This window comes from Plasmopara halstedii (genome assembly GCF_900000015.1).
Source record: "Plasmopara halstedii genome assembly, contig: Scaffold_262, whole genome shotgun sequence".
Lineage (NCBI taxonomy): Eukaryota > Oomycota > Peronosporomycetes > Peronosporales > Peronosporaceae > Plasmopara > Plasmopara halstedii.
The window spans coordinates 128,813-153,248 of NW_020187183.1; the positions used below are offsets into that span (position 1 = coordinate 128,813).

A 24,436-nucleotide genomic window follows, 5' to 3' on the forward strand; every position below is an offset into this window, starting at 1 on the left:
AACTTGCTAGCGGCGCCGACGCCTTCGAAGAGGGTTTCAACCTTTGACACGTCTCACAAGTGCGAACATTTGTACAGCTTGGGCCACCAGTAGTAGTAACTCACGGAGCTGTAGGTCTTCTCACGACCAAGATGTGTCGTGAGCCTCATAGAGAATACGGTACTTCAAATCCTCATCGTGAGGAATTATAATTCGTGGCGTATCCGTGAAGTCGGTGCTGTTTTTTTATACGGCAATCCTTTTTTCAACGAATATCAGTGGACCCGTGCGCGCAGGCGCGACGATAGCTTCCAGTCCGAGACTTCGAACTTCTTGCTCCCGAGAGCCTGTAGCTGCGCTACGTAACATATCATTGCCCGCGTTCGCGGCACGGGATCAAAATCATCACTGTCGACGTCACCGTCGTGACATGAGCAAGCTCATAGTCCGGTATGCGTGACAATGCATCAACCAAAGCACTTTGCTTTCCTGGCTTATACTTTACCACGAAATTTATATCCCGCGAAGAAGAATAGCCTCTGCAAGAGGTGAGGCGACTGAGTCGCAGTGCGCAGTGACACATGATATGTGTAGATCACAAACGTTTTAGAGTCGAGCAAGTATACCCTGAACATGACAAGTCCATACTTCATCGCAAATAATTTCTGGTCATAGACTGGGTAGTTCTTCTCCGCGGCCTTAAGTTGGCGAGATTCGAACGCGGTCACCTGATCACGCCCTTCGGCGTCTGCTCGCAGCAAGGGCCGATGGCAAAGTGCGAAGTGTCCCAGACGACACTTAAGGACGATCGGAATTTGCCAACGCCAGTATTGGTGCATGAAGGAGGCTGTCTTTGACCCCTTCAAAAAGCCTCCCGATGCTCGGTGTCCCAACACCATTCCGCATCTTCTTTAATGAGAGTCGTGCAAGTAGTTCGCGAGGCCAAGCCACATGCGGAAATCCTTTTGGTTCTTTGAAACCGACCCGTCCACAATGGCCTTAACCTCAGTGTGATTCACTCAAAGACCACGCTTCCCAATGAAGCACTTGAAAGGGATTTCTTTGGCGCCGAAGATGCACTTGCCTGCATAAGCGTACAGCAAAGTCATGCGTACCGCTTTCAAATGAACGATGTGATTTTACTCATCTGTCCTCCCGTGCATCGCACGACTGTGGCAGAAGATGTCGGCGAACGATGACTGTGCATACACCCGGTGCGTCACAAGACAATTAAATGTTGCTGGTACATTTGACAGCCCTTGGAGCATCACCAACCACTCCCAGAGCATCCAGTTCGAAGTACTCACCACTGTCGGCGGAATATCACTCGATCTCATGAGCAATTGGTAATACCCTTCGACCAAGTCGAGCGCATACACCCAACCATGTTGTTCTGAAGAACATCCGTCCTAAGAATCGGCGTCTGTTCCGGAATGGTGGCAGCGTTGAGCTTATTGTAGGCGTGAACGACACGCCACTTGCCGTTCGGTTTCCGGACACAAAACGTGGGGGTCGAATGAGGAGACCTGCTCACACGCACCGTTCCTTCGTCGTGTCTCGCACGGAAGAAGGCGTCAATGACGTCACACTGCCCCTTAGGCAGGGGTTATTGGCGTGTGTTACGCAGTATTTGGTTTCCGGACCCAGGCAGATCTCATGACGCACACTTCAATTCGAAGATAAGACCGACGGCGGGTCTCTGAAGACGATGTCTTGAATTTTCTTTACCAAAGGATAGTACGGATCCGATAGATTTTTTTAAGACTCAAGATCCGCTTTGTGCGTTCAGCACCTTCTTGGCGTCCTCCGTAACAGCTTCATCCAGAAGCGTCGACTAGTCAATCTCCTCGTCCGTATAATGTCCATTTCGGTTAAGTCGCCTGCCTTCAAGGCACCGCCCAACCCTTCGGGGACATCTCGTCCAGCTCAAAAAGAGCATCCACCGCGGGAACAGCCTCGAGGATGACGTCACCGTCTTCCTTCCTCGTCATACCTTTGACGAGGGTGTATAGCTGTGCGGTTTCGTCTACAGTCGACACATCCTGGGTCAGGATCGATGCCCGGCATCTTGCAGTGACTATGTGGCATCTTCGTTGCCTTTCTACAGAGGTTGGACGACAAGTCGAGACCAGTGAGAGCTCGCACCTAGTGTCGCCCAGTGTTCCAACTACCTGCTCCCCATAAGCTCTGATGTCATCAACAACATCCGACGATGAGCTGCTAGCTTCACAGTCTTTGTGCAGTGGATAAAGTGCCACTCTAAACGCATCTGAATGCCCATGCCACGTATAGTATGCAGACACTGCTCCGAAACTTACGCAGTGCTCAGTGGGTTACGTGCCATTCCACGTTTAGCCCGCGAGCCATGCTCGAAACTCCTGTCCGATACGCCTTTGGCGTTCACCAACTCGGATAATCCAATTCCCAGTACGTTGACCTTCTCGGTCTGATCCCCGCGCCAATAGCGTTTTTGCCTCCTAGCGTTGGTGTAATCATTTCTCACCAAAGCTTCACCAGGAGACGTGCGTGTAGCGCCCAAGTTCTTCGACAGTTAATCGATCCATGACTAATGGTGTTCCAACCATGCGATACCAAGGATGAGGTCATACCTTTAATCCAAGTCTAAGGCTTAGCAGCGATATACGCTATCAAAGTCAAGAGGCTTGACACCGAGGCCCACAGGGACCCTTGGAACCGTGTGACACATGTCCCCGTCGCTAAGCGAACAGTGACGATGTCACTTAACCGCGCTTTCAGCGCCTCACCATACAGCTGACTTCTTTCGATTGATGAGCGTCGAGCATAATTGCCCGACGCTCCGGAGTCGATCAGGATCTTCCATGGCTTTTCAAAGCCCATCACGGTCGCTTTCTCGACCAGCAAGCCCGGCTTGCATAAACGTTACGGGCTCAAGAGCACAGAGCTCTTTGGAGCTGGGCCTTGCTGGCCTCTACCTCTTTGAAGCTCCCCAAAACTCAGCATTTCTTCAGTCGGCTGTCTTACGCCTACTTAGTGTTGTCGGTTCCGCGCAACAAACCAGAAGACTGGAAAGAAGTGGGACGTCGGTTCGATGAACCTTGACGGGCCTATTGCAGGGGACAATCAGTCCGAAGGTGACGGGTATTAGGCAAATCACCGTCATGAGTTCGAACGCAGCCCGGCGGTCCGGAGCTTCGCCGCTTTTCTCAGAATAGCTGAGATCGATCGGCCGAAGCCCGCTCGACAAGCTACAAGAGTGTGCAATCCAAACAAGTCGTACCGACTTAAAGTTGGATTCGGCATTCAATGCCACATTCACTTTTTCTTCAAAAAAAGTCGGATGCACATGGAAAACTTCCATTTTGGCCACACTAGTGGAGAGGTTATTCATTAAGACGGTCACTATGATCGTCTCGGGAAGAGGAAGGGCTGCCATACCGGCAATGAGAGTACGCAAGGCTTATACAAAGTCCAACAATTCCTTTTTGCCTTGTCAGGCGACAAAGAAATGCGATCGCACGCGATATGCCTTGTTAGGCGGCTAGAACACTCACAAAAGCTGCGGCTTCAGCTTCGTCCAGGGGGGGGAACGCCGCTTCATCCGAAGTAACGCATGCCCATTCTTGCGCTTGACCACTGAGCTTGGAAAAAGCCAGCGCCACGCGCTGTTGCTCGGTCTGAGGTATTGCGGGCGCCATAGCCATCTCGGCCTTCTTACGCAGAGCAAGATATTCTTTCCATCCTTGCCTTCAAAGTTATTAACGCTCACCATGAGCAGCCTGAGTCGGGTGGAGTAATCCGTCGTCGACGGTGGCGTCGTGGATGAAGTCGACGCCAACATCTTCGGCTGTAGGTTTTTTAGCAGAGCATTTTTATAGCTCAATTACGCCTCAAGGCGCGCGCTGATCGCTTTAAGCCCTAGCAAAGCGAGATGTAATGAGCCCTCAGGGCCAAGCAGAGACATCAGCTTTTGGAGCCCATCATTCATGCCTTGGGGCAAATAGGAGAGCTACACCATGTTCACAGAGGATTTGACGTAACGACTCAGATGTAGATTGACTACAAGTGCTGCCAAGTACAGCGGGGCTGCCGTAGCTCTTTACTTGGAGGAAGCTTAGTTTAGGGCACCGACCTTCGTTCTTTACTGGATCCAGTACGAGTGTAGCGGATCGCAATTTGCTAATCCCAAGAGTACCCACACCCTTAACCATGTAAGTACACTCTTCTGTTCAAAATTCAAGCTGTACTGTTTGTTTTCTTTGCGGCAGAGCCGCCTTTATCAAAATCTATTAGTTTTCCTAATAAGATAGTAAAACCAATGTAATATGCATAATTACCGGTAGTCCAGCCACGAAGTGGCATCTTGTTACGGTGTAGCCACACCATTTGGATTACACCGTTTTCCGTTATCCACACCTTTGTATGGTCACACCATCTTATGTGACCCACTCCATCATACAAGGTACGTGTAATCTCTGTACACTTCATAAACTGATGTCAAATGGTGTTGGGGTACGAACAATGATTCAGCGTACAAGGCTGTATACGATGGTCTCATGTGCGCCCCACATCTGGCCATACCAATATCGATACGTCATTTTTAAAGTCAGGTGTGACGATCAGCTTCCACAATAGGCTATGCTTATAAATAACACTATAGCGTCAGACAACATGGTTTTTGTTACCTCACAAACGGCGAGAAAAAACGCCCCTGTCCTCGACGAAGAGCTTTTTCCAGTGAAATTTGCACTTGTCAAGTTCAGGCCCGACTAGCCCGGCTTCAAGCATCTCTGTCCTTAAAGTAAGCGAGATTCAAAGGAACTGTATGTTCATGTTAATTGGCAGCTGTTTGGAGTGCGGCAAAGCTAATAGCAAATACTGAAGCATCACAGACGACATGGATTGCTCGAGTCGTATTTAAACATGGCAGGATCAAGGAACACATGAGTTTTTTTTTACATCTTTTAAAATCGTCGTCCACGTCCCGAAACCATTTGACATCGCATCTACAAAAGCCGATTAAATGACGTGTCGTTTCTGTATGATCCGCACCTTACTTAGGCACGTAGTCGGTCAGAAAATATTACTTCCTCTCTCCCGCTTGAGGACAGATGTATTCGCTTGCTCATGACAGCCAGGTCTTTCCAGAATCTGACTGCAGGAAATGTATTCCTAAAATGTCTCTCGAATTGGGTTTCATCTGCGCGGAAGACACACTCGGCTATATTAACGAACAGGAAGCTAAGGGCATACATTCAGCTACTCGAATTCCAGGTGTTCAAGACAACCATGGACGAATTTGGTGTCGTAAAGATTTGTTTATATGCGCGATGTAGCTTTAACAGCTGTGGCAAAAGAACTGGATGTCTCTGGCATATTAGAAAGCCCCTGAGGCGTAGCAGCATCCCTGAAATATCCAGCCTAGAGATCGTGCTGCGGCGAAAGGTGGGGTCACTAGCATTAAATATACTCTCAGCTACGCCATGGTATGCCGCCGGCCATGATGTTGTGTGAAGCAATCTGTCCCAAAGTTGGCGTTTACGTCGAAGAGTGGCTTATTACACTGCCGTCGACCTTTTTGGCACAGATAACTGGCACCAATTTATGATATGTATCTTTCTCAGCAAACATGTTTCGTGTCACGATTAACTGAAAGCGGTTATGACGTCAAACTGATCCCTTATGATAATTATTGCCGATGAAGGCTATTTTGACTCAGTAAACCAAGTCATAATTTCAATGCACTACCTTTCTCGAAAGTCACACGAGTGGTGAATATGTTTTCAACACGTCGTGTAATTATTTTAACACAGGCTAGAAAGGATTCTTAGGGTCCAAGAGGATACAAGTCATACTCCTCGCGCGCACTCATGTGCAAATATCCACAGTGACATTTTTTATGGATGGTGAGCTCAGCTCCTCTTGCGGTGCTAACCGTACAGTTTCAGTCATGCAACTCATTGCAGATGCACCTAAAAAATCCGGGCAAACATAAGGCTTGAATTTACAATTTATTGAAGCACTTCATTTAACGCGCCGCAGCACCATTTACAATCATTATAATATAATGGTAAGATCGCTGAGGAGTCATGCCATGTCAACACAACTTTCATACTTTTGCAATTTTTGGTCACGCCACTCACTCAGACCCATTAGGACAGCAAAACTACATCGTGATCGATGGTATTTATTTGTTTAGTGAATAAGCCTGCTACAATCCTTCGCAGAAAATCAACCTAAAATAGAGACCTTGCCGACGCAAAAAGTCACACGTGTCAATATTGACGAGTATTTAATTTGGTACACAGTCTCTAAACGGCTCGTCTAAAATTATTGTGGCTCTGCAAATCCAAGTTTTGTCGTCTGTAAGGCTGGCGCGTAACGTCTTGCGTCGCAAAATGATTGAGCGATGGCGGTGCGTTAGCTAGTCCTCCCTGTCAGAAACTCTTGAGCATTTCGTCGAATACTCGTTCCAGTGACGGACGTTGCTTGCATAGGCAGCTGATGAAAATCATCAACGACTGAACAATGATTAACTGACCGTGCTGTCGGCAGCAAGATTTTTCTTTGAATCATTGTTAGCGCCGTTGTGTTGCTGAACTTGTATTATCATTAGCTGATTCACTCGCTACTTGACCTTAGCATTTTTGACGCGAAAGTCAGCCATGGGTAGGAGGATTCACTTTCTATTCCGACCCGATTCGTGCTGTGCACAAAGAAATCGTCATATAAAAATACTTTGTACCCTTGTGTGTGGGCCAGCGTCGTATGACGCAATGCAATCGCAAGGTCAACCGGGACAATACGCCCACAAGTAAGTAATTGATCTAGCCACATTCCCGAGAAGCGTTAATTTCAGGAGTTGAGAATGGAAAACTGTTTTGCTGACTCAGCATTCATCGTATAGTCTGGCAAGGATGGGTCATCCTAGATATGGCCCTTATACTTGCGACTTAACGTCACCCCGCGATATCATGGCACATAATTGCTCCTACACAACTCCACTGCCTCAAGCTCATGAGACTCTTGCTAACAGCTCGGTCAAAGATATATGAGAGATCAGATTACTGCGACATTCCGTCGATGGAATTGGTCTAGATAAGGTATATCGTTAAGACAAAGATACACAAGGGCTTTGAAATCTTGGCTTACTCTCGCTTCTGCGTCCAGACACCTGGTAATACGATTGACATCAACAATAGAAATTCCCATGTTTGACACGGAGCTTATCGCAGCTCGCAGATCCGTGCCTATGCCAAAAAAGTTTTTCTAGCCAGAGGTGGGTTCATGACTCACTGACGCTCCGCAATGAAGAAGTGCATGTAGCCTAATTTTTTTGACTTAACACGATATTATCTATCAAATAAAGGCAAGTCGAAAAAACGAACCACGCTGAGGAGATAATAATGCCCACCTTTCTACATTTTGACCGGTGTGCCCATCGGAAAACGCATCGACATCGTATCTGTATTTGGCATCTCCAGTGCCTCACCAAATGATCTACCCAATTAAATGGGTGCGTAGTACTTACCAGCCGAATTCTCCTCCTTCAGACAGGACTTCCCACGTTAACGCGCCATACAGACGTTGCATTAACGTTATATAGCCCTGGGCTGTGACCCAAACCGCATTGAATGGAATTGCATCTTTACGACCACTGCGATGTACGAGCCCAGAATATAAGCAGTAGGCCGCGTTGCGCCTACTGAGATATGACGCTTCCACTTGAGGGCTTGTCGGCGACCTTGCGTGGAAAATCAATCTTTTTTACATTTTTTGCCGAGAGCCAAGAGGAGCACAAGATGGAAATGCAAAAAACTTTCACAGCTGAGCTATTTGCAGCTACGAAATCACCTTCTTGCTTCTCAACATGTCTGAAACTCATTTTTCCGGCTTTCGAACAGTGCTACCACTAACCGTATCCAAATTAGTCATCGCGGCGAGGAAGCGGTACCCCGTGCTCAGTGCAACACTCGCTATTTCGTTAAAAGATGTAAGGTTGATGAAAACGGTCTTGGCACGACCCGCATTCATTGAAAGACTCGCCATTTAGATGGTAGGTATACCTTACAAAATTGATACGATCGTAAGTCATACAATTGTACGATTATTCACGTGGAATTGTGGTGTTTTGTGATGAGATTATGAAGTATAATAAAACGGATTTAAATTAATATGAAAGCGATTAGATTTCGAAAAGAAGGGGTTTATGAACTACTTGGGATGCTAGCCTCACATTAATGAAGACAATTTTATTACGAGATATACAAGTCGCTTTGAATCAGTACTAGGCTTAAATAGCTCTAATTTTTTTCTCGTAATTGTAATTCGCAATGCATATACCATGAAAAAGCTGATTTGAGACCTAGTAACGAAAGCTGATTTTGGTCACGCTTCTTGTAAGCAGGTATTGTAATCAAACCCACGACCGTGTTGTGAACAGTTTGAGGAATGCGTCCTCTGTGATGACAGCATCTAAAATGTTAATGTGATTGTACCCAGGACACCTAAACCAGCTGTTCAGCTTGTGTCTGTTATTGACCCTGTCAAAAACGAGGTTTTGGCGGCCAAAAGTCGATGATTGGCGCTATTTGCTTGGAAGCATATCAACCGGGTGCTAGCAGCAAATCCGATGATACCGTCCAAGATGCTGATGATGCTAATCTTCTTAGTTTTTACACGATATATATAAATAGTATGTTTGTATGCTGACGGTGGAAGTTGAAGCAGTCATGAAGTCAGACCTATTTTAAACAAAGTAACAGCGCGCCTTGCTTGCGGCCTACAAGCTAGGAAGCCGCACACAAGTATGTACACTAACAGTAGTTCCTTGATAAAGGGACAATTCTTACGTGGCCAGGTTTGAAACAACCGTTGTCCTAGGCGTTCGCACCACCTAATTTGTCGTATTTGGTATGTTGGAAGTTATTGTCCATCTCAAGGGTGGCAAAATATGTTCAATAGTCAAGAATTTCTGTCACCGCAAAGGCGATAGAGCCTTCTCAGGGGTTGCAAAAGGTTATCGTTTTCATGGTGTATCTTTGAACGGGCGTACCTCAATCGAGGCACTCCGCGTCGACTATCTTCAGTAGTTGTTGCTTGAAGTACGAAAAACAACTTCGTGCCACGAAGGCCGGATGGGATACTGAAAGTGAAGCATCTTCGAGCACGCCAAATACGGTAAACATCGGCCATACTCAATTGAATAATTGATCTCTTAGCTGCTGAACAGATCTGCGGTAATCAGAAGGAAGGATCAGGCTCCCGCACAAGTGCAGCCGTAGAATTAGTCAGATAATTGAGATTTTATTGTGCTTCAATGTGATCATATCCAGTCTCCAAAGAAGCGAGATCCTCAAGCAGGGTGGGGTTCATTATCAAGGCTTGTTTTATGCTACCATCAACGTTCCGGACCATGTTAAGCCGTGGAAAGTCCTGAAAGAATAAAGAACGATGCCTATTTACCTAGAAAGCGCTACTGTCAGACACAGACGACATATTATCATGGCATTAAAGATGTCACATACGGATAGAATGTCCGTGCGTCGTTCGTAGAGACACTGGTAAGTCTTTAAAGATTGTGTCAAAATAATCAGTGAGAGATAATAGATTCAATAGCATCAAACACTGTATAGCTTCAAATCTTATTTGAAATCACACTTCGCACAAGATTCGACGTGACTTGAACCCCACAATCCATGAATCGACTGGAAGAAAGAAAAGTTACGTGTCGCTTTTTTTCTGACGAGGCTTCGACGAGACATGAATAAAAGCAGAGTGCGATTAAGAAATCTGTCTTTTTGCCAGAAAGCAAAGAGCGGGTACGAAGCTGCAAGCTTCTGTGCAAGACATGAGATTATTCGAAATGTAAAACTGCTGGATCCTTTGAGTGGAGATCGGGATGCAGAAGGGACGTTTAGCCACGGTCTCATGGTGACATGGAATAAAACAATTTCTTATAGTGGTCGCCGAAGTATATATCTGTTAGAACTAGACAGAGTAGAGTATGGCGTGTCCTCAAGATCGTAGTTCTGGCGGAACGGCTTCAAATAAATGTGAGTAGCTTTCTCTCGCGCCAGGACAGGTGGGGAGCGGAAACAACTGGGTGTAGCTTCTCGTGAGATTAAGCCGGTGGAGAACGAAGGGCAATTGAAGTCGGGATCAAGGGTTTTGACTATGAAAATAGACACGGATCGCTTACACTTGTCGTGATGTGACGGAATTGCTGAGCTGTTATAACAGTGTTAGGTATCAACCTTGCAAATCAGTGTAGCTTTACGGGTAAAAGTCAGAAATGATGATATGCTCGTGAACAATTAAGAGAAACCGAATAATTTTTACAAGCTGTGAGCCACCTATCATTGCTTCCAACAGAAGCATAATACAGCTGGAAAAGATATGTTTTGGGGATATGCTGAGATGCAAGATGGAGAGTTCTTCAAAATGGTAAGATTATTTTCGGAGTGAAGCTCAACTCGTCATTTGTCAAAGATGATCTTACATTTAACACACTTGCGAATAAATGCGTTCGAAGAGCTTGCTTGGTATTGTCACGAATCAAACGTATCCCTCTTATCTTTTGTTTAAGGAATATCACGGCGTGGTGAACATAGACCCACCACGTGGTTATCTTCGAACGTTGGGAAATCGTCGAGATTATGATTTTTTTCGGGTTATCATTACGTCTCATGGGAGTACTGGCCAAAGATAGGCTGTGTGACGTCACTACCTCCTCAATCTGTTTAAAGGGCAGAAAAGCTTTGATGGGAGATAATAAAGCTCATAACTCGTCGCTGACTGTCTGAGTCGGAAAAGTTAACGACATGCGGTAACTCGTGCATGCTCAGAATAAGCTAAACATAGCCGCGATTGGGCCGCAAACGCCAGCATTGCAGAATGATGATGGTCAGATCAAAACTGATCTTTGATCAATGCTCACGACCTGGACTATAAATATCATTGACCACTGATGAGAATCCACAATTTTGTTGAGTACGCCGAGAAAAAAATCTTAATGGGTGATTCTATCTTTAATTCATATAATGAGCGAGGGATGCTCAATCGTCTGGTGTCAAAGCTGCCGATGCATGCGGCGGGCGCTCCAGTAACTGAAGATGGTCTGATGATTACGCTTCTCGCAAGTTTGAGCGAGTCTGTTGCGTTCCTAAGCATTGCGTAAGATTCAAACTACGACTCGCTGACGTGGGAAATCGCGACATCTCGGTTTCATATAAAAGCAGGGAAATTTGGATGCGCGGGGCAACACTAAAGATCCTAGAAATAAACCATTCGCGAATATGCACATTGTGAATTTGGCCTGGTCAAAATTCCCTTTTTTGTTGTTTAGTTGGATGTGAGGCACTGTGGGGAACATTTAGGACACTGAATTTGGCCATTGCCTCAGTCTTTGAGACTGCGGGAGTGTCGTGCTACGAGCCAATGTGGCTTTGTTTTCAAAAAGAAGTTTTTTTTCTTACGTTAGCTCGGCTACCCACTGAGTGTCATGCGCAGGGTGCGCGGTGCTATGACTGTGGGTCATGGGTTTTAATAGCAACATAGGGGGGCGAAAGAGACAAGAATATGTCTTGGGGCAACAATCTATGGAATACTGACACATGCGAGGTCTGTGTTCTATTAGTCAAAGCTGTGACCGCAACGCTCACAATCAGAGCATAAAAAGATTGATATGTACATTTGAGACCATAAATAATATGAACGCATCCTGTTCTCTATGGATGTATGCTGTACCTATGTCACGATCTCCCTGAATGTTAAGAGCTATGTTGCGAACGAAGCAGCGTCTACACCATCCCATGTAGCCAGGCGACCATCTGCACCAGAGCAGCGACGCGGATGGCGGTACGCAGTGCGATGGGAAATTTAGAAAGCGCGTCTAGTCTCTGGTCAAATCATTTTTGAGATATCGCCATGATTTCGGATTGGGTTAATGCGTTTTTAAACCGAGAATAATTACGCGGTCCAGATCAGAATGGTTGTCTTCTACCAGCAGTTCTTGTTGGTCAAGAGGTGGCGCACTTCTGCGTGAAGTGTGTAACAGATCAGCGTTTATACCAGGTCTGCTGTCGGTATTTGAAGATGTGGATGGGACATCATAAGGTAGCGTATCTAATTTCGGATGCCACTACGGCAAAAAAGCCTTGTACCATTACTGCATACGACCAGAGGTAGCCTCAGCTTTTACAGTTGGGACGAGGCAGATTTGACCCTTGAATAGTGCTTCCTGTTAGTGCCTTGTGACCGGAATTGTCTGCAGCCGCCACAGCTGTTATATGGAGAGGATGGAGTTCCTAAAAAAAGGAGCCAGAGTTCAGGAAATTTCCTCGATGTTCGTGTCGTGCGTTGCACTTCGTAAAGCCACCCCCACGACAACGCTCAAGATGGATGCCTGTTCCAATGATGCTGGCTCGCAACGCCAAAAGACGGAAGATACGTTGATTTTTCACCCAGTGCGCGGGTTGATTATAACTTCCCCATCGTTCTCGCCAATCTTTAGTGCAAGAGATATATCTCACATGGGAACCTTAATTTTTTTCCATACGCCAGTAACCTAAGCGTGTGCGGTAATTCTGATGAGTGATAAGCTGTGGGATTACATTAGTATTCGCGGGGCGACATATGTTACTCATATTGATCTCAGTCTAGACGGATAGCCTAAAATCATTGTAGCGTATGGGCACTGCCCCGGTGCGGCGAGCAACTCAGACAATTAAGTAAGACCATATTCGCATTGTGTTGATTTTTGCAAACTCTGACCCTTGCACTTTCAGATATCCTTCTTGAGCCCGGTCTAGCTCGTTTGTGAATTACTAAATTTGATCGTAATCTCCACTGCACAGAGTAGCAACACTCACTGCCGACGAAAAAGGGAACATAATTTGATATACGTGAAGACAAGGGCAATGAGATACATCTCCTGAAGGAGGTGTATCTCATTGTGTGTAGTCGTGTGAGCCCATGCTCAGGATTGTTTGTAACTAAACTTGTTCTGATTGGATGACGCCTCCACATATCCACCACGAATTTTCTGGAGCGCGTTGGTAGCAAGAAATGGGTATTTTCTTAGATCTCGCAATATCATTGTCTTGATATGCGGATGAGGCCTACCAATGCAAATATGCCTTGAAAAACAGATACGGTTAAGTACAGTTAGTCCGGGTGCAGTGGTTGCTTTTGCAGCAGCCGCTTTTGCACAGTGTCATTAAAAGACAACGTAGATATGGATGTCTGTGTCATCCGCATCTTAATGGATTTGGGTGTAACGGTGCTATTACTGTAATCTTGTCTGCTTATTCCTTACACTTTCAAAACAATTGGTCTGGATACAATACACATCAATTGAACGAAATTTATTTGTAATTATGAATGAATGTCAATAAAACCGCGGTATCAGTAGTTTTTGGTGATGAAGACATTTAAATAAAGGGGCCCGTAGAGCACGTGACCTACTAGCCGCACGTTACATAACTAAGACAATCTTTATGAGATATAGCAATCGCGCATGACCAAAATTGATATAAAGAGCTTTAATTGTAGATATGTAGTCTTCTAATAACTAGCTGACTTACGCTTAGGTACGGTAAAGGCTTCTGTTTTGTTCTTGATCGAATCGCACAAACCCAGTCGTTGTGTGATTGTAATATAGAATCTTTGTCAACGCTCCTTTCTGCACAAAGCATGGAAATATGCTTAAGTAATTCCTACCGGCTTCGAAACATGGTCCGTTACCATTGCAGCGCTAAAAGCTCTTTGCTACTGGAAATTGTCAGCTAGTTCTCACCGCCGTTGTCATTTGGATAAGATCTTAGAATTTACGCTCAAGGTCTGGTTTGGCCTTGCGAACACTCCCGCCATATGCCGCTTCAAATCCTTCCATATTTGCAAGCCAATTTCACAAACGTACAACACCTTCTCGCGCTTGAGCTAATGTTGCCTATAGTTTGAGTATGGCGGGATTTACGGTCATATTACCTTCTCTCGTCCAAAAATGGAGGATTTCACTACCCCGGCCCTAAAAAGAGTGGACTTTTATGTAATGGGTAGATTTTATTAGACACGTTGTGGGGAATAAATACTTTGTATGTCTATAATTAAATGTACAACCTGTATAGTTTTGTATTCCCAGTCAATTCTGTTGTATCAGAAGTGGAAGTTTTTATCAGGTTAGAGAAAGTAAAATCCATTTGCCCTAATGATAAATGTCACATCATCTTTTCTCCTCTCTACAGTAGTCAACGGCCCGCTGGAAGCGAGCAACACGCAGTGAGGCGTTTCAGTTGTTTGAAGTCATTCTCAGAAGAGGGTGTGTGCACGGACGGGCGATTCCCGTTAAACTAAACAGCTTTAGTGGTCATTCCAACGCTGTCTACTTCGATGGATTTATCGGTTTATAACATGGAAACATAGTCCTTGGATCAATAGGAAAATCTTTTGTCTCTGACACACTCGTAGTGGGAGTATGTGATGAGGCCCGATCGGTCAACTCAATCAGCCGCTGGTTTATCCTTAAAAAATCTTGTCAAACTTTATCGAGCGCAGTTTCAAGGCAGACAAAGGCTGTGGTAAGCCACGGAAGAAGCAGACGGAACGCCCGCTCCGAAATCTTTCCCTCTTCTAGATCGACAAAATGTTGATATATGTGGACACCGCGGGCGGCTGCCGTCCTCGGATCAATAGGATTTTCTTTTGTTTCTGACACACTCGCAGTAGGAGTGTGTGTGGTGAGGCAAGGTCGGTCAGCTTGATCAGCCGCTGGCTTATCCTTAAGAGCAGCTTCTCAAACTTTGTCGAAGGCGATTTCACGGCAGACAAAGGCTGTGGACCAGCCACAGAAGAAGCAGACAGAACTCCCGCTTCAACACCTTCCCCTCTTCTAGATCGACAATAAAGTTGATACAACCACGTCAAGAATGTGGTGACGGTGGGGAACCTCCGCTGTCGGAAGCAGCTCTTGATAAAACGGCAGGGGTATATGGTGAGCGAGAAAACGTGGAAGCCTCATACCCGTACCCATCGCGACTGTCCCAAGATCGTGCGCGCACTCGATGCAATTCTGGAGACAAACTCCACTCTGGAAAGCTGTCCCTTACTCTTTTCCTCTGTCCACCGCGATGTAAAGCCGACTGATGACCAAGCGCACTTCACGGTCTTCCTCGATATTGGAGTGGACTCGATTCTGCGCTGTCAAATGCGCAAATAAAAAGCGCAAATTGCACACCTTTAATAAGTCAGCATCGGCGCTTGCGCTTTGCAAAAGGTAGGAAATCGCGGATTTGGTCGCATGGGCCCATGCTCATAATCGAGTAGCGATTGTCTGTATAAAATCCAAATTGGATTGCTTGACGTATAGAACGTTCATGGAGCTTCTTGGTTTGCCTCCAGTATGAGTAATAAGTCTGACGACGCGAAAATGCGCGACTCGAGTCACCAGTCGAGCATCCATTTGGTCAATGCGTTTGTCGAACTATAACGTGATATCATTACATCGTTTATAAAAGACATCGTGATGATCACGTTCACGATAGCGCCAACGCGTTAGCAGATGTGTTATTGGAGCAATATTTAAGTTCGATTGTCTCGAGAATTTCATGTGGAGCAAGCGTGCGGGTTTTTAATGTTGGACAGAGAGTGACGAAGAGCAGAAGAGGAATTAGACGAAGAGTAAAGAGAATTTTAATAATTTGGGGAAATTCACGTTTGAGTGGGGGATTGTAATGAGCCGAGGTCCATTACATAAGTTTTGTAAACCAAGTACATTGTGCATCTAACATTAACTGTGCGCCCTATATTGCTGTATATCTCCTTTCTGTTCTGCTGTATCAGAACTGGAAGTACTAACCAGCTCAGGGAGGTCGAAAGCCTATTAGCTGTAATAATAAACGTCACTTATTTTTCTCCTCTCTACGTAGGTCAACAGCCCGCCGGAAGCGAGCAACACGCGGTGAGGCGTGTCTGTTGACCTTCCTAAAAAATGTGTGTACATGGAGGAGTAATTCTCGTTAAATCCTCCCTATGATTGGTGCCGATTATGCTTCTATATCGCCCAGTTTTGGCGCTTCTAAATGTATTACACTGACCCATAATCGAATCTGGTGAAGGCCTCCTGGCGATCTATGACTGCGTGTGGCTCTTGGTCGCCAGTTACCTCAACTTACCGATATCCACAGCTGACGTAAGCGTGTTGAGCTGATCTATATATCCCAGGGTCAGGCAATCGAAATTTTGTGATCCATCTTTGCAGTGGTATTGACAACAAGTAAAACCAAGTGCAACGATGATATCTTATACTGTGTACAGAGAAAGCTTTGACTCGAAGACACCGCGTTAGCAGATTCACCTACAATGGGTGCGTGCTTCTACCAGGAGCTTCTTAAGATATTCATTTCAGAATTTAATGTTACTCTAACAGAATATTGATTACTTTGGTAATCTTATTTCTGGCCAGCCTACGTGTACCATCCATTATCCTAATAAATACCAATATTTATATTTATGGTACTCTAATTATTTACAGTGACGCCAAGTGTAATATGAATTTCGTACAACTATTCGTACCAAATGTGAGGGTGGAAATGCACAAATTTACAATACTTGCCCTATTAGAAAAGGTAATTTTTCTAGGTTAATTTTGAGTATATACGTTTACCGTATCCCATTATTGCGAATTTTTATGACGTATGGCTCACCCCTTCCATCTTCATGATCCGTATATTTCATGAATTAAAAATTCTTATACAATGTGAATTTCGTCTGATTGATCAACGTCTTCGTCTCAAAATAGTATTGATCGTTTGCTGAGCCTGATCTTAAAATGGAAGCTCGATCGAAAAGTTTATTTTAATATCATGTTTAGCATGGATAAATAATCCGGAGGACCCTTTATGTAAGCCACAACACCTGTTTCGAGCTATCCAATGCCTATCTATATATTGCGTGACAAAGACACTGGTACCACATACTTTATCAGAGCAACCACATCAGTTTTTTAAGCCACCACTAGTGTTGTGATGGCTCATTTGGTGCTGAGAAAAGCAGAACGGAGCGAAACCTGCTGTGGTTTCGCAGATTCGTCAACAGACGTAGTACTTCCATACTACGTCTGTTAATACTATCAAAGTTCGCTAAAGGAATCTGCAAATCGAGACTCGAGCAAGAATAAGTCTCATTAAATGTGAGTGTAATGTGACCATTTACAACTCCCTTCTCGTGGGGCTCTCAAGACCTCGCCTATTCACCAAGTTACATGAAAGCTGAAAATGCGATTGTGTTGTAAGTAATGGAATATTACTCTGACATTACCATGTTCACTGTGCTGGCTCTTACATTACAGCGTGTTAGCTAATGACGGGTATTCATAAGCGATCAGCCGAAAAACGGTAAACTTAGACGCTATTTCTACACCAAAATGAGATCAAGTCAGAATGTACTGATATTGTAACAGCTCAAGCAGCTACAATAATATGTTGTGCCCTATATTACAACCTCTACGACTCTATTCGAAAGGTTTTAGTGCGTAATCCTTTGGCAAGGATGGACGGAAATAAATCATACCCTGTCATCATCGAATTTGCTCTAAGCAACTAACTCAATAAACGACAAGACCGACTTTATGGCTTTCGAGAGCACTGTAGAGATCACGCGCGGTGGTGTGGAAACGAAACATGGTGCATTAAAGGAGAATCCTGTCAGTGAGACTGAGTCTTTTGATTTAGTTTTTGCTATCCCAGCGCCTATTACCATTGTGCGCTCTAATATCGCAGCCTTTGAGGAGGATAGCGTTCGCACGTTACTAACGCGTTACGAAGGCGTAGATGTGCTTCCCAAAGGTTGGCGTCAAGGCCCAAGCAGCAAAGGCATTCAAGTGGTATATGGAGAGGTAGCTGGTAACGGTAGTGAGTGGTACACAATGAAGACTACTGCTACGTTAAATGTTACCGCAAGCAAGGCCGCACGCACTCTTATGCGCAACGATATGGTTCCAAAGTTTGACGAGATGACGAAAGAAGTCAAAGTGATGGAAAAATTAAGCAATGCATCTGAAATCCGACACGTGACCGCCAAATCGGTAATGTTCACGGCTGCTCGCGACTTTTCCGTCGTATCGACATACCGTGAGGAATCTAATGGCCGCATTCTCATCGCCACACGCTCAGTCGAGTACATCCCTGAGCGTAAGGGCTACGTACGCGCAACGGTTTTAATTTCTGGGTATGTGGTCATCCCTCACCCCACCGATTCAAACATGTGTGAGATGAGCGTTATCGCCCATATGGATCTCGGCGGCAACTTGCCTGCCAGAGTCGTGCGTTATCTTGGTCTCTCCGCACCTATTAAGCTGGTTGAAAAGATTCGTGAGATTGTACTCATTGCATAAGATGACAGGATTCTATTTACTAGATCAAGTTCATGAGTGTCAGATATAACCACTGCAAATTATGTATTATAAATTTTGTATTATCAATCCTAAGGATCCTGATGACAAATTACAACGTAATATTGATCGATGATTTTGATACGGTACTGTTAACTTGTCTTTTATCACGCAGTTCTGGTCTCACTGATGTCAACGTCGTTCTAATTTCTGTACTAGTCGTCGTAGAAGATCTCCGCTGCAACTTACATGCTAACGTCCCATAACTTTCTAAGTTTCGCGAAACAGCCAGTAAACAACTGGGCGACAAACTATTGTCATTTTGTAAGCAATCAAAGCTGCTGATCAGATGCTAAGACGATGATATTATGGAAGAAATAGCCGTCGCTGGAGGTGTGCAATAGTACGATTCTCATTTCACTTTATTTAATTCAAGTATTGGACTTTTGTCTGCGATACACGTCGGCTTTTATTCTCTCGTCAAGCAATAAACCCTGTTTTATTATTATTATTGTATGTAGAAAGTCATATATACTTAGTATTATTCTAGTCAGAATTTGTGATACATATATTACTTGTGAAATAGAAAAGCAAATCAGGAACAGATTTACTCGAGAGACTTTCACTTCGCCCCGGGATCAAGATTATGTATCCATCTTCTACACAATTGCCCACAAGGACTCTCGGAGTCAAAAATGTGAAAGGTGCACGGCCTCGTTGCACACAGTTGCACTAGTAATCAATCCAACGAATGAGTCTTGAAAAGATTGTGTTTTCTGTGAGGACGAATCGCGATTTTTGAATTATCTGACCCATCATAAGGTCACGAAGAGATGTTAAGAAAGCCATAAATTTGCTCCACGTGGTCCGCAGCGCCTCGCGCTTGCGGTTTATAAGCTACCCATGAGTTTTGGATTTTCTGACAGAGATACATTACGATGGTAACACCACGCGAGTTTTTTAACGAATAAGGGATTGCGTTGGCATGCTAACTTAGTTCCTAAAACAACATATTGCGTCACACAGAGTGGTGCTTACCAAAAAGAACAAAATGATGCTATAATTGCTTTTTCTGCGTGAAGCACTAATTTTACGAAAGTACATTAAGAAAGAAAACCCCCTTGGCATTTAATATTTTGAATTCCTGATGATCAAAAGCTCATTAATCTTGGCTTTCAAGCCACGCAATATCTGCGAGAGGTCGCAGCTCAGCTGCAGGTACCGCTTCACGCAATCAGCGTTTTCAAGCTTAAAGTTTCTTAAGACCCACACAAATATCTCCGTCGCAAGACGTACTGTTATTGCATACTGTCCAACTTTTCAACAGAATACCGCCGAACGTGTTTGCAAGGCGCACCTGAATATGTCAGGATTTTAAAAACGATATATGTTGATGTTAGCAAATAACAACTTAATGTCGTCAGCTATCACTCTCTTCAGAGGAAACAAATATATCAGGTTTGAGCTGCATTAGCCACGACCTTCATGAGGTCGTGGTCAGAACTCAACGTTTCCACCGACGAGAATTATGTGAAAAAACTATATACAATCCCGATCCTTCATAACTATTAGCTGAGACAACAGGTAGAGCAACGGACACAAATTTAAAGTGCTGACAGAAGTGTAGTGTTCGCGTATGGAAAATAGTTGTCTCTCGCCTCAGTATAATATGGTTGAGGTCCACCGCTTCTGGTGCGCTCGCATGAGCCTCAACATCTTGCGCTCCAGCCAGCCCTCGCGGCACCAAAGCTGTAGTCTATTATCAACGCAATACAGATTGCTTGTGTACAGAAATGCGGTTGGGCTCGGGTGGTCTCGGTGCGAACTGCTCATGTATAAAGATTATCGACAGAAATGGTAACTGAAGCCGCCACAAATTGGAAATGCTATCTAATTAGCTGTTACAATGCTCAGCCCGTGAATGTAATTTGCTCATTGTTCCTTTCATCGACGTAAAAATAGGTGCTTGAATCTCAACATATATGTAGTACTCCCTGAAGCTATCCCACTACTAAGGAAGACAAAATCTAATTATAAGAGCAAAGAGGACCGAAAATTGGGAAGTCTCGGCTTTGCATCTTAGTGGTATTGGTCGACCCATTCTTTGTCCAACAAGGGAACGATCAATTAGACAAAAGCCGCGCGTGTTCGGGCCGCCTAATCTTACATCAAAGTAATATATCATACAAATGCCAAAATCGGGGTGGCTCATACTAATGTACAAAAGACTCGGTAGTAGCCGCGAATGATCCGTATTTCATGACACACAAATTTATAAATTCCCAGTATTGAAACCTTACACATCTTGCGTCTAGCTCTTTGCGTTGTACGCATTTTCTCAACTGGTGACGGAATCATCGCGATAAACGACACATCCGCAACCACATTATCCCGACTCGATTTTCACCTTTCCTCGAAGGTATACTCGATGATCCGAATTTGCCTTCCTCTTTGAGCGAAAATGTGATGACGTAGCTGGGCAAAATGCCACATGATTTGCTACAAATACAAACGGCCGACTGCCAAGCCGGTGTACTCTGAGCTTGACAAGGTTTGTCGTAAAAGTGTAGCTTATCGCTCACAATAAAATTGATGGGTATCATCTGATAGAATGCATAAAAGCACGCGATATGGGCAGAAAAGGAGTAGTAAATGGGATATTTAGCATCGGCTTTCTTCCAAAACTCTAGCGTCAGGCGGCAGCAATCTACGATCTTCAAAGACCACGAAGTCAGATAGTTGCAGCAAGCCGAGATCATATGAGAAAATACTGGTGAAATTAACAAGAGCAAATATGTGCTGTACCCTTGAGGTTAAATTTCATGAAAACAAGTCAGAGCGACCTATTGCTGCTGTTATTGGAGTTAGCATGAGTCGACTAAGATTTACCAATAGAAGACTAATCCTTGATGTAGTCATGAATGCATTCTCTTTGTCGCAACTAACATCATCGCTAGGCCGGTAGCTCTGCATGATGTCACTGCCATGCAGATCAGTAAAGTTTGGTGGAAAATTTAATTTGCAAACTGGATTGACCAGAGTAGTCTGTGGGTACCCTTGTAGTTTCCAGAGAGAAGCCCCCGTTGAGAAATATTTGGAAGTGATATTTGCAAACCTTGAGGCATGATGAGCTCACCAAATTTGTCACGTTAGTTTGGGACGTCCATAATCCGTCGTGAATGATTTCGTTATTGAAGAAACTCGTGGAAAGTGCGATTGTGGGACGACTACTTTTCAATTTCATGCGGATTACATATACCTTTCATGAAATCATATCAAGTAATTCGCTATTCAAACAGCATGAGCATTGTCTTATATATTAAGTGAAATCATGAGCACCTTTTGTTTCTTACAAGTATGGTCTCCCTAATAGAAACATCAATTTGACTTGATATCCGCATACAAAACAGCAACATGGGCTGCTGATGCAAAATCAAATACAATTACTTTAGCGTTAGATAAAAGGAGTGTTGGTACACAATTCAAGTGGTGTTTTATGTCTGAACCAAGAATGTGATAATAATAACTCGACTGTGTCATGAGGTACGAATGCCTCAATATCTTCCGGTGTCAAACGTATTTTGACGCAAATCGTAATAGCATAGAAATTAAGTCTGGCTCTCCTAAATACAATGCTCCAACACAGGCAAAGCCACTGTCGAATAATATTCGAATTCATGCAATCCACAAATGACAAATGTTGGTACATCAATGGACCAAAAGATTCGAACTGGAAGTGATCGGAGATAAGAATTGGGAGTATCGAGATGGCATCAATCGACAAGACAACACGATTGGAATTCGAAAGATGAAAATCAGCACTAACGCGTAAAATTGAGGTCACGGGTATTCAGTTTTACAGCAATTGACCTCGATTTGAACGTTTGGCTAAAGAAACAGGAGCTATCCTAGCGGCATTTTTCACTACTCCATATTATTTTTGAATAGAGTTGGACACTACAACTAAGTTTACGGACGGCTGAGTAAACTATCGGAATTTAGCAATCAATGAATAAGAGACGCTTAAGAGAAACAACGCCGCCGGTGAAAAGATTGTACAGTGCTTGAAGAGAAGCATACAGGCTACTTCAGCAAAAGCCTGCAAAGGAAAGTGTTAATTATGAGGCTCCATTTCGAAAACTAAAAACAAATGCTGCTGATAGGGCACGTATACTAGAGCAGAAACAACAGATGATGAAATCACCACAGCCATAAAGAAAATCGATCAAATATGAATACTCTATAAGCGTTGCGTGGATTTATAAAAATGATGGATGTGGAAGAAGCGCCTGCGCAGTCAGCTTCAGCATCAAAACTGACTATATTCTCTTTGTTATCAAGGTCGTTAAGCTTCACAAACGTCGAAATGGTAAGCCAAACGTCAATCTAGAGGAAAATACGGTCGTTTCTCGAGACACGTAAGGAAGAGCGAACCAATAAATACGATGGCAGAAATCAAATAATCTATTACTTCAGTTTGATAATGTCGACTCATAAGTTTTATTCAAAAGAAGCGAATGAAATCGTGCATCAAAAAGCTATTGCATTTATCGGTTTAAGAATTGAATGCACCCGATCGGCGAGAACAACTTACGACTGAGGATCCTTCTTCCACTACGAACAGAGGGCAAGACACCCTGTTCTGTTCAAAGCAACACCAGTTTCGCAGAAAATAGAAATTAAAAGAAGTGTCTACGTAAAGATTAAGTCAATGGATCGTAGAATCTTTCGAAACTGTTTGCCGTGGGGCTGCCGTAGCTCTCTCAAACTTAGTTATGGTTGGCGACCTTCGTTCTATATTTAGAACCAGTACGACTGTAGGGGATAACAATCAGCTTATTCCAAGATACAATCTCAATTCAAGGCTAATCAGCTCTTCCGTTTAGAATGTCAATTGTATTTCGCGGTTTGATTTGCGGCAAAGTAGCCTTTACCTAAATCTATGGGTTTTCCTGATTATAAAGTAATACCTAATTAAATGTAAAACTACTGGCTGTTCCAGCCACGTACTGACTTGTAGCTACACTATTGTGTGATCAAACCATCTTGTGTGACCCCGTTACACCCCTCATCAAGATGGTCAACTCCTACAGTTCTTAGTCAAAGGTCGCCTCGAACGAGGATCGCGGGTCTAAGACACCACAACATCACCGGGACCCTCAACCATTTGTTTGCCCTGTGTCGTGGGCACAAAAGACACCCAGCCCCGCTGGTTTCGAGAACGCCTACGAGCAGAGCCGTTTTCTGCCTCCTGCACGTGATGCAACTCCGGACATTATGTCCGAGACTTTAGGGGAAGCGCAGCCCAAGCTCTCGGTAACCGAGTATGCCCGCCACGGTCGATGGTATACCTCGTTTGGAGTCTGAAGGAAGTCGACTATGAGTCGGATACTCCTTTACCAGCATGGGAAGAAGAAGACGAGGTGCCCCGGGAGCGCGACGTGAGCCTGGAGGTGGTATCAGTGCCAATCACTTTGACGAGGTACAGAAGCAGCAGCAGCAAAGTACTGCCCGCAGGGCGGCTCTCATGCACTCGCATCCACATTTATTCCTTGACCCTCGTGTGGAATACGGATTTTGCTGGCGGATTCCGCTCCAGGCAATGGACGTGATCACTCGATCGACGTGGTCGGGCCCCCCACTACACCAGCTGGGCTTGACCAAAACCTCTCTGAGCTCGCTTCATTCTACCTCATGAAATCCAAATGGAATTGTACCGCACTCGGTTTCGTTCTCAAAGAGAAGGCACCCTATACCCGCGATGGGGATAAATCATGCGATGCTCGCCCCTGACAAAACCGCTGCAGATGACGAAGAGCTCTTTAAGCGATGGGTGGAAACTTTTCTCGCTGCACAGCTCACAGTTGAGCCACAAGGGAGGTGGACGCGCGTATGAAGGTCATCTTCGGTTTGAGTTTGCCAAACTCAAGGTGTGCTGCCGGCTTCCTTCGGGTTGTCGCCGGCGACGTATGGGTTGATGCAGCACACTCCCGCGAATTCTTGTCTCTCACACGGGTGAATTTGTGACCGCAGCGGCTCAGGGCCATAGCGTGAGCTTAGCTCATGGCACTTTGGCTTTCCAGGCTATTG

At 44.6% G+C, this 24,436-nt stretch overlaps 5 protein-coding genes across 5 annotated transcripts; 4 read left to right on the forward strand and 1 right to left on the reverse strand.

Annotated features, from left to right (window-relative positions):
- Window positions 1-5,135: 5,135 nt before the first annotated feature.
- Window positions 5,136-5,350, forward strand: PHALS_04474 (uncharacterized protein; the record flags this gene model as incomplete). Its single annotated transcript, XM_024722286.1, has 2 exons — window positions 5,136-5,232; window positions 5,295-5,350. 2 exons carry the CDS (start codon window positions 5,136-5,138, stop codon window positions 5,348-5,350), a joined length of 153 nt encoding a protein of 50 aa, XP_024573377.1.
- A 3,523-nt stretch (window positions 5,351-8,873) lies between these two features.
- Window positions 8,874-9,256, forward strand: PHALS_04475 (uncharacterized protein; the record flags this gene model as incomplete). The annotated part of the gene is made up of 3 exons (XM_024722287.1): window positions 8,874-8,993; window positions 9,064-9,138; window positions 9,206-9,256. The coding sequence occupies 3 exons, from the start codon at window positions 8,874-8,876 to the stop codon at window positions 9,254-9,256; spliced, it is 246 nt and encodes an 81-aa protein (XP_024573378.1).
- Window positions 9,257-17,316: 8,060 nt separating this feature from the next.
- PHALS_04476 (START domain-containing proteins involved in steroidogenesis/phosphatidylcholine transfer) lies at window positions 17,317-18,349 on the forward strand (the record flags this gene model as incomplete). Its single annotated transcript, XM_024722288.1, has 3 exons — window positions 17,317-17,351; window positions 17,417-17,484; window positions 17,553-18,349. The coding sequence occupies 3 exons, from the start codon at window positions 17,317-17,319 to the stop codon at window positions 18,347-18,349; spliced, it is 900 nt and encodes a 299-aa protein (XP_024573379.1).
- Window positions 18,350-19,462: 1,113 nt separating this feature from the next.
- Window positions 19,463-20,649, forward strand: PHALS_15012 (uncharacterized protein). Its single transcript, XM_036407310.1, has one exon. The coding sequence runs from the start codon at window positions 19,983-19,985 to the stop codon at window positions 20,205-20,207; it is 225 nt and encodes a 74-aa protein (XP_036263021.1). The 5' UTR covers window positions 19,463-19,982; the 3' UTR covers window positions 20,208-20,649.
- A 517-nt stretch (window positions 20,650-21,166) lies between these two features.
- On the reverse strand, window positions 21,167-21,590 carry PHALS_04477 (uncharacterized protein; the record flags this gene model as incomplete). Its single annotated transcript, XM_024722290.1, has 2 exons — window positions 21,167-21,391; window positions 21,462-21,590. 2 exons carry the CDS (start codon window positions 21,588-21,590, stop codon window positions 21,167-21,169), a joined length of 354 nt encoding a protein of 117 aa, XP_024573381.1.
- Window positions 21,591-24,436: the final 2,846 nt, after the last annotated feature.

Coding starts and splice junctions, on each gene's coding strand:
- PHALS_15012 (XM_036407310.1), top strand. CDS start 19,983: ATGGAAAATAGTTGTCTCTCGCCTCAGTATAATATGGTTGAGGTCCAC.